Source organism: Hipposideros armiger, unplaced genomic scaffold (genome assembly GCF_001890085.2).
Source record: "Hipposideros armiger isolate ML-2016 unplaced genomic scaffold, ASM189008v1 scaffold_41, whole genome shotgun sequence".
Taxonomy (NCBI): Eukaryota; Metazoa; Chordata; class Mammalia; order Chiroptera; family Hipposideridae; genus Hipposideros; species Hipposideros armiger.
In genome coordinates, this window is record NW_017731391.1 from 2,359,314 (window position 1) to 2,370,056 (window position 10,743).

At 34.3% G+C, this 10,743-nt stretch overlaps 1 protein-coding gene across 3 annotated transcripts in view; it reads right to left on the reverse strand.

The window, feature by feature from the left end:
- PCMT1 (protein-L-isoaspartate (D-aspartate) O-methyltransferase) overlaps window positions 1–10,743 on the reverse strand; it is a 52,258-nt gene that overhangs the window by 11,777 nt on the left and 29,738 nt on the right. For 2 of the 3 annotated variants that reach the window (XM_019638941.1, XM_019638940.1), the window contains exons 3-6: window positions 8,481–8,585; window positions 6,521–6,641; window positions 4,499–4,584; window positions 1,034–1,203 (exon numbers count right to left, since the gene is read on the reverse strand). In XM_019638941.1, the coding sequence (XP_019494486.1) occupies window positions 1,034–1,203; window positions 4,499–4,584; window positions 6,521–6,641; window positions 8,481–8,585 (482 nt within the window). Of the gene's footprint in view, window positions 1–987; window positions 1,204–4,498; window positions 4,585–6,520; window positions 6,642–8,480; window positions 8,586–10,743 lie in introns of all 3 variants that reach the window. The other variant, XM_019638943.1, reaches the window with a different exon arrangement.

A 10,743-nucleotide genomic window follows, 5' to 3' on the forward strand; every position in this document is an offset into this window, starting at 1 on the left:
GTTACTTATTAAGAAAATAATTATCTTAAAATAAGCACTTCTATCAATAAAATAGATTCTAAAACAAGGAAACTGTAAAGTCTTTTTTATTTTGGCATTTAATTTCAAGTGGTCTTAGCTAAGGTCACTTTTAGTTGCTGATCGCACTCCTTGCCACAGGACGGGGGGTTGGGAAAGGAGGAGGAGAGGAAGAAGAGAGATCTTGGCTTCAAACAAAGATTCTGATGATGCCGAGATGCACAACACAAGTGGGCGTTCTCACGAGCCATGCTGGGCTGAGGAGTATGCTGCATGCTGTTGAACCTTTGGGTGGGTTTGTGAGACCTGGGCACTCCCATTGACCTTACAGAATCCCCTCCGCTCCCCAGGAATTTAGATCAAGTAGGTTAAACATTGGCTGGCCTGTTCGATAGAATGGCAAGAAGTTTATTTGTGGCTCTGAAATACCAGCTCAGTGTAAAACAGGCACAGACTGTCAGACATCTATGAACTTGATTGAAAGAGGGAAATCAAGCTGAGAGGAAGAATGTCCTCTCTGGGATTCTGATACCTTTGAAAATTGGGACAGGGATATCTTTTCCCTTCTTTCTCTTTATAACAATGGGACAACAGAGAGTGGACGGGGCAGGAAATGATGGCCCCTTCTCTTCAAGCCAAAGCTTTTGTTTCCATGACCACAGCAGCTCTAAAAATGATTTGTAAATATAGAAACAGAGCAGCTGATAATAAAATCTCCTTAGAGAGAATATTGAACTATGGCTGAAAGCCTCTAAAAAAAAAAAAGAAAAGAAAAAACACCTTTGTGCCAACCAAGTCTCACCCTCCCTTCCCCAAAGATACAAGTTAAACGAAAAGAAGGGCAGACCATGCAAAACTGTCTACACTTTTAATGTAGTGAATTTCTGATGTTAAAATGGAGTAGCATAGAGGTGACAACCAAAAAAGCAGCTCTTGTAGTCTAATGCCTTAAAATCCACACCCTTTCACCTTGCATGTGTGGAAGAAGAAAGAGCAGAAGGGAAATCACTTCCACCTGGACCACTGCTTTTCCTTGTCTGTTAAAGGCACGTATATCACTCCCATCAGCGGCTTCGTTCTGACACTGCCGTCCTGCAGCTTGTCGTACTGCTCCAGCATCTGATTCCCACCTGCAGGGCCGACCGGCAATATCAACCTTCCGCCAGGCTTTAATTGGTCTATTAGCTAAACAAACAGAACAAACAAACAAAAAAAAACAAAACACATACACACCAAGTTATAGATTCTATATTAATAGTCATTTTATATCTCTACAAACAGCTTCCAGTGTCCATGGGCGGAACGTAAAAATGTATCTTATTTAATACATACATACTTTGATTGCTAAACTTATCACTCACTTACCCACTTACTCATTTACTTATCCACCTCTCCTACTAAACTACAAGTTCTTGGACACGAGATCGTGTCTTACTCATCTCTGTCCCCAAGCATCTAACAGAGTACCTGGTACAACTGCAGTGCTCAAATGTTTGAGCTGAAACACAAACGAGTAATGCAGAACTATCCTCTTGGGAAGACCAAAGGCAAAGCTGAAAATTTCAATGCCCGTATGCCTATTTCAAATGTTTGTGGTTTGGAAAGGATAAGGGGGAACTGTAGATATTCAGCAAGGAATCCTTATTCTATCATTGTAGAATTTAGGGGCATCACTCAAACAAAGATAAGAGAACTTTGGTTTTATAGTTCAATTTAGGATTAATGGTACCATGCTGATAAATACAATTTGCAGCTGAGCCAAGAGGTATCCAATGATTGTTTCCTTTCTTATAGTTTCCCTACATTTCAAAATTGAAGCTTTTTCTTTTTCATTCACTTAATTTTCTTAGTAACTGTTCCTAAATCTTTGTACTCACTAATATTTTCTCAATGAAATTTTTACACAAACCTATTTAATCAGTTTTTTTGTTTGTTTGTTTTTGGTAAACTCTCTTCTAGTGCCTTCTTCCTGCTGCTCCAAATGTGGACTGGTTATCTCCAGGCTGCTGAGTACCTTTCATCCTGGGACTTCTCTGCAATAATACTGGGAACTCTCATCATCTTGCTCCTGCACAAGATGTCCGACCTTCCCAGAGCCCATGGCTTCCTAGTTTTGGTTTTTCCTATTGTCTCTCTTTTTCCTCATTTTTTGCTGATACTATTAAAGCAATTCCTCCAGAAGTAGTCTGTGAAACAGTGTAAAATATTTTAAAAGAGAGAGGTTGAGATTTGCAAGTCTAAAACTATTGGGTTGTTGGAAAAGTCATGAGGCATTTTTTCTGTTTTTTGTTGCAAAAATGCATCATGACTTTTCCAACAACCCAGTATCTTTATTCTACATATTTGGCGATATGTGTGGGTACAGAATCCAAGGTTGGAAATCATTTTCAGTTCAGAATTGTGATGGTCTGTTCCCCTGACTTGTTGATTCTAATGTGCTATTCTGCAGTCTGATGCCTCTCTGATTACCAATCCTTAACAGATTATCCTTTTTGTTTTTCTGGAAACATTTAGAATCTTCCCTCTATACTTTGTATTCTGAAATTTCATGGTGACATTGTGGTTCTTTTTTAAAAATTCATTGTACTGGACACTCAATAGATCTTTTCAAACTATAGAATCATGTCCTCAGTTCTTGGGAATTTTCTTACTTAGGATTTAGGGCTAAATTGTTCCTCATAAAGAATTTCAAGCAGCAGTCCCCTTTTCAGACCCAGGCTTTATCTCTACTATCCCAGGTTCTGATGCCTCCAGTTCCTAATCCTTTTCAGAGGTCTGCAGAGCAAACTGCTTCTGCATTGATACTCGCCTCTACAGTCTCGTTGGTTTCCCACTTCCTCTACCCTCCTGGGTCAGTTACTACTCCATTTGCTTTCTATCTTCATAGGTATAATCTCTTTGATAATTGAATATAGTTTTTATTTCTGTTTCTTGTTTTTCTAATTGTTTTGGGTTGACATCCAAGAGGAGGCATAAACACCTTTACTGTTATCTTAAAACTGGGAAGCCCCTTCAGCATGTCTATCTTTAAATTTAATCAGATGTATAAAGACCCCTATAATACTTCCAAGTGTTACTACAATGTTTAAAATCATATTGAGCTAAATTTATTCCTAGGTATTTTATTTTTTTGATGCAATTGTAAATGGGTTTTCTTCATTTCTCTTTCTGATAGTTCATTATGGTGTATAAAAATGCAAACAATTCCTGAATATTAATTTTGTATCCTGCTACTTTACTAAATTCATTTATCAGTTCTAATATTTTTTTGTTGAAATCTTTAGTGTTCTCTATATATAGTATCATGTCATCTGCAAATTATGACAGTTTTATTTCTTCCTTTCCAATTTGGATGCCTTTTATTTATTTTTCTTGTCTGACTGCTGTGGCTAGAACTTCCAATACTATACTGAATAAAAGTGGTATATAAGTGGACATCTTTGTTTTGTTCCTGATCTTAAGGAAAATGCTTTTAGCTTTTCACCATTGAGTATGATGTTAGCTGTGGGTTTGTCCTATATGGCCAAAACAACCTACAGATTCAATGATATCCCTATCAAAATACCACTGATATTTTTCACAGAACTACAATAAATAATCCTAAAATTTATTTGGAACCACAAAAGACCCCAAACAGCCACAGCCATCTTGAAAAAGAGAACGAAGTTGGAGGTATCAAGCTACCTGTTATCAAACTATACTATAAGGCTATAGTAATCAAAATAGCATGGTATTGGCATAAAAACAGACACATAGACCAATGGAACAGAATAGCAAGCCCAGAAATAAACCCACACCTATATGGTTAATTAATCTATGATAAAGGTGGCAAGAATATACAACGGGGTAAAGACAGTCTCTTTCAATAAATGATATTAGGAAAATTGGACAGATACATGCAAAAATTAAACTAGTCCACTTTCATATACCATATACAAGAATAAACTCAAAATAGATTAAAGACTTAAATGTAAGGCCCGAAACCATAAAACTTCTAGAAGGAAACATGGACAGCAAACTCTCTGACATTGCTCTTAGTAATATTTTTTCTGATATATCTCATTGGGAAAGGGAAACAAAAGAAAAAAAGTTCTTTGCTGGATCAAATACTCCTTCAAATAAGACAGCCATGAGTTGGAGTGTGGTAATCTTTTTTTTTTTTTAGCTGAGCCATCCTGCCACTTGTTTGCAGCTCAGCGGCAGCTCAGCTCGGGCCAGGAATCGAACTGCTGTTGCTCAGAGCTCACATTCTTGAGAAAGCTCTTAACCAACTGAGCCACTCGGCCAGCCCCAGGGTTTGGTAATCTTGATGTCATTCATACAACTTCTTGCATATGAAAAAAAATTACCTACTTAACTGTAACTAAAATGCATGACACATAAGCCTAATTATATTTTCAACATCATCTAGAAGTCATTTCTCTATAAATCTTTGAGTTTTAGCTGAATAAAGCACACAAACAGAAAAAAAATAACTCACTGCCTGGGGCACAACAGGGGCTGCAGCTCCTACATGAATAGCATCATAAGGGGCTTCTTCGGCATATCCCATTCTTCCATCCCCCACTGAAAGAAAAAAAAAATTATGCTTTAAAAACCTGTTCCAATAGAACTACCTAGTGTGAAGAATTGTAGGTTTAAAGCAGGGATATGATATAGTTTTTAAATAAATGATGGTAGGACAACTGAATATTCATATGGAAAAAATACATACTTAGACCCCTACACCTCATACATATACAAAAATCAATACCAGCAAGATCAAAGACCTAAAAATAAAGAAGCTAAAGCGATAAATATTCTGAGAAATAATATAGAGATTATTTTCATGACTTCAAAGTAGCCTTAAGCAGGGCACAGAAAGCACTGGAAAAAATTGGTAAGTCTGGCTATATTAAAAATAAGAATTTCTAGGGGAGGCTGGTTAGCTCAGTTGGTTAGAGCGCAGTGCTCATAACACCAAGGTTGCCAGTTCGATCCCCACATGGATCACTGAGATGTGCCCTCCACAACTAGATTGGAACAACTACTTGATTTGGAGCTGATGGGTCCTGAAAAAACACAATGATCCCCAATTAAAAAATAATAATAATAAATAAGAATTTCTATTTAACAAAAAAGAACGAATATGAGAATGAAAAGGCATGCCACAAAGTGCAAGAAAAGATTTATAATATGCATAAATAGAATAAATAGACAAAGGAATAGTCTCTAGAAGTCCTACACATCAAAGAAAAATATACACAACTCAATATCTGAGAAGCCATTTCACAAAAGAGGAAATTCAAATGGCTAAATATATGAAAAAGTGTTCAACCTCACTGGTTAATAGGAAAATACAAAATTAAATCACAAAGAGATACTGCTATACACTCACTAAGTGGACAAAAAGAAAAATCTAGCAATACCAAGTGTTGGTAGAGATGTGGACCAATAGGAAACCCTGATACATTGCTGATGGGAATGCAAATTGGTTCAATCACATTAAAAATGCTTTGCAGTGTCTACGGTCACCCTCTGAACCTATAATAACACTCCTACAGAAATGAGTGCTTGTGTAATGAGTATATATATGAATCTGGATTTATGATCACATGTTCATAAGAAGCATTGTGACATCCTCAAATTAGAAACAGCCCAAAATACTCATCTACAGAAGAATTAGTAAACAAATTCTGGTGGTGTTCTTACAATGGAATGCTACACAGCAATGAAAATGAACTATATGCAAAAAGATGGATGAATCTTTCAAACATAATATTGAATGAAGTCATTCATCAGAGATTATATACTGCATGATTCCATTTATCTAATGTTCAAATTAAATTAAACATCGTTTTTGGAAGTGCAATTAGGTAGTAAACACATAGAAGTAATGATACTGGTTACCACTAGGAAGAAAGGAGAGTTATGATGAGAAAAAAGCAAGCAGAGGACTTCGAAGGTACTAATAATGTTCCATTTCTTGATCAGTGTGGTGATAAAGAGGTATTTAAGCTTCACGTATATTTTTTACATTATTTTTCACAACACAAAATACATTCACATGGAAATATGTCCATTGTATACTGAGTAGGAAAAAAGCAAACTACAGGACAATATGTATAGTATGAGTCAATTAAAAAAAACTGTGTGTAATTTATTCATACATATATTTATATGTCTAGAAAACTTAAGTGGGAAAAGGAGGGGCTTTTTTTTTTATCTTATACATCTTTGCAGTGTTTAAATTTTTTATAATGAACTCTTGTTACTTTGGTATCCTTAAAAAGCAATGAAGAAAGAACTCAACATAAGCATTTTCTGAAATAGTTAACAGTCATGTCACCCATGGTCAAGGTGGAACTAGCGTAACATTTTCAAATAACTGTTTTTCTCACCACATACTTAAAAGTGAATGCTAATGCAGTAATTAGCTCTAAGTATCATTCAGCTTGCAGGGGGATCTTCTGAAAATAAAAATTCTACAAAGAGGGCATTTTTTAAGTTTTCAGATACTCACCAACCAGTTGCACTCTCCCTGAAGACAAAAGTGTTGGATCGTCCTTTCTGACATTATTTATTGAGTCGTCTACTAGCTCTTTAATGTGGTCAATTCCTATGACTCTCCCACTAGCTCCAACCTGAAAATGGAAGAATGCAATAGCTCACTGGTCTAAATTTGTCTTTCTAAAGCATTATTAAAGTGCTTGTTTATCTAAAGTCATATTCTGCAATGAGAAATGGAGACAAATACACAACTTAAGCCTACAATTACATTGTTACTCAGTTTACTATGTATTATTTGCCAAATACTGCTTTCTCAACTATAACCCTCAAATGAATGTATTTCAGTAATTAAGAAGCTAGAATAAATTATAAAAACTTGTAATACTAAGAAAAATGCTATCATTCTTTGATTTCTAGTTTTTAAATCCAAGACCCTGAAGTAGGACTTAACTGACAGCATTAAATGGATTGCACAGTCAGTGCAATTATTTTTTTAATTTAAATTTCACCTAGAAGTGTGGCTTTAAATATTAAAATGTTACATTAAAAAATGTATAGGGATTTGTACACCTGATTCTATTGCCATATGTGTAAAGTATAAAATACATAAAAAATATAAAAAGGCCACAAATATAATTGTAAAATAAGTTTAACATATAGACTCATCTGGGTTCACATCTAAGTTTCATATCACTTCCTTACAATTGTAGAACCGTGGCAAATTAGTCTATGAATCAGGTTCCTCAGCTATAAAATGAGGAGGAAAAGGGTACATACCATATCTCTTTACTAGATGAGAAATGAGGTGAGGATTAAATAAGAGAATATGTGAAAAGCACCTAGAACACTGACTAGCACATGGTAAATATGTGAAAGACATTAACTTAAATTAACATCATTTTTTAAAAGATAACTCAGAAATCTAAAGATTTTTTAAAAATAAATTTTCCTCTGAAACCATAAATATGAGGCATAGAAAACATGTCACTAATTAAATGTTATTTCTAAGCTTTAAAAAAAACCCTGACATCCCAGTAGTAAGGGCTTAACTTCTACAAGACAAGTAAAACAACCGACAAGAAATGTCTATGCCCTTATTATGCACCAGGCACTGTTCTAGATGCTTAAGATACATCAATGAAAAAAATCAGACGAAACTCCCACCTCCCTAAAACTTACATGCAAGTGTTTTGCTGATTATACATTTATAGTAAATTAAATGGATTCTAGTCCAAGATGGATCCAGAAATCCCAATTTTACTAGACCAGAACCTTCCAATTTGGCCTCAAAGGACAAGATTTTTCAAAACCAACTTGATTTGATTACATGAACACAGATAAACCTTTCCTCGAGGTGCCTGAGTGGGCCTCCAGACTTATACACTGGTAGTCATTTACTATTGGGTTGTTGGAAAAGTCATGACATGTTTTTTCTATGTTTTTTGCTCTAGTGATACAAGTTTAAGTATAATAAATAAGGCATTTTCCTAAGAGCACTTTCCTTATGTAAAAGAACTTGTACCCTCATTCTTGATAAACGTGTAGGCCTGTTTGGAAATCAGGCTCTCTCTATTATTTTCTACCAGATGAGAACTTGAAAGAATGTAGTTTGGGAGCTACTAGCTGCCATCTTGTGATCATAACAGCCAACATGCGGAGAAAAGCAAAGCCAAACCAAGAACCAAAGAGAAACCCGTTGTCATTAACAATATCTGACCTTCTAAATCCAGCAACACAAGAAGCCAGATACACTTTCAGATGTTTCCATTCTATAAACATTTATCCCTGCAAGTTTGGACTGAATGTTCTGTCACTTCCGACAATAACAACAAATCCTAAGTGAAATATATTCTAATTGCTATCTTAATAGAATTTTAAAAAAAAACCCTTCAAAAACTACTAATGAAAAAAATATACAGCCAAATCATATACCATGCTGCTGTTGAGGTCAAAACAAAAAATAAAGGTCTTACCATCCGTGCAAAACATGCAGTAAGGATTCCACTTCCAGATCCCACATCAAGGGCTTTAGCTCCTTCATGCAACTGATCGTATAGAAGTTCTAGTGCATATGCATGCTGCCAAAAGAAAACAAAGCATATATTCAGTTTTTTTCAAGACTCTATACAGTATATATACCATGGTATATAAATAAAGTTGCCAACTTCATACCAATTTTTCTACTATTGTCATCTATCAAGACAATGAAAACATTATACCTACACAAGAATTACATAAGAAAATTCTCAGTTTGATTCCATTCTTATTTAGATGAAATGTTTCAGTAATTTTTTATCTTCAGTGTGTGAATTTTTAAATTTTAATTAATTCAAAGTCAAAAGCTATAAAAGGATTTACAGTGAAGTCTTCATCCCACACCCGTCTCAACCATCCCCATCCCCAACCAGTTTCACTCCCTAAAGGCAACCAATATGACCAGTTTCTTGTGATTCTTTCCAAACATAACCATTCTATGTACATACAAGCAAATACATATGCATTTTTTGCATTTATTGTATCTTGAAGATGCTTTCTTATCAATACTTAAACAGCTTGTTCATTCTTTTTTATGGCTGAGGAATATATTCTTGCATGGATGTATTATAATAACAAATATCCCTAATGAGAGATATTTAAGTTAGCTCCAATTTTCTATAACAAAAGAGATAAAATAGGGAGGAGGTAGATGAGGGTAAAGGGGATCAAATATATGGTGATGGAAAGAGAACTGATTCTGGGTAGTGAGCAAACAATGTGATATATATAGATGATGTATTACAGAATTGTACACCTTAAATCTATGTAACTTTGCTAACAATTGTCACCCCAATAAACCTGAATTTTTTTAAAAAAAGATAAAATAATCTTAAAAGGTGGGTCTGTAAAATAACATATAAACCTTTATAATAATCTTGTAATGTATATCTATAGGATAAATTCCTAGAAGTTGAAATGAGGGGCCAAATGATACATATTTTTATATTTACAGTATACATAAATTACAAATCAAGTAAAACCATATTGGTTATGCTTTGGAACAAAGAAAAAAAAAGAAAAGAAAGTCTTCTCTACTCCACCTACTTTATAAACTTATATTTCAGTGCTTTCCCCAAATACGAAGTTAGAACTAATAAATGTCAGCTCCAAAGCTGCCCTTAAATGCCTGGTATGTTCATTTACAATGAACTATTAACAATCATCAGGTCCTGATGACTGTTAGTCATCAGGTCCTAAATGACTATTAACAATCATCAGGTCCTGCAACAATAAAACATTCACCAGCAGATGTTAGTTAATAAAAATACACATCCATGAATCCACTGTGGTAATAAGTAAATATGTACATACATCTATACGTACATAAATGGAGAATAAAGGGAAACTGTTCCCAACTAATAAAATAGATGAAATGATGAATTCAGAAAATCACCATTTGGCAACCATTTCAGTAACAAATGATTCAGGCAAAAATTATAAATGAATGCTAAAGCTAGTGGATTATCATTTGAAGAGTAAGGATATTTACATAATCTCAAAGTGTTTATCCAAGACACTTATTAATTACACAAGAGAAAACTGTAACTTTACAGTGGAGTTGAGAAAAAAATTTCTCAGTGGAGAAAACTAGCTGATGTTACCTTAATCTGGCGATCAAAGTAAACAACACCAATGGGACACCCTGACATTATATGATATCCGCTAAAAGACATAACTTCTGAAATATTCCAAACAAAAATGCATAACCCATACCTAATCATGAGAAAACAGCAAATAAAGCTAAATTGAGACATTCTTTAAAATAACTGGCCTGTATTCATAAAAATTTTCAAGACCATAAAAAAATATTTTTTAAAAAGACTGAGGAATTAATCCAGATTAAAGAAGATTTAAACAGACACGACAATTGAATAAAATCCCTGATCTGCAATTTTATTTTCCTATAAAGGACATTACTAGAGCAATTAACAGAATCTTAATAAGGCTACAATTGGCTAACACTGTTGTATTAATGTTAATTTCCTGATTTTGATAATTGTATTCTGGTTATTTAATAAGAGAATGTGCTATGTTTAAAGGTAAAGAGCATTCTGTCTAGAAATTACTCCCCAAGTTCATAAAAAATACATACAAACATTTTATATATATGTATATGTATGTGGGTAGGAGAGAGAAGGAAGGAGACAGAAACAGTAAATGATAAAGCAAATATAGTAAAATGATAACATTTGGGAAATA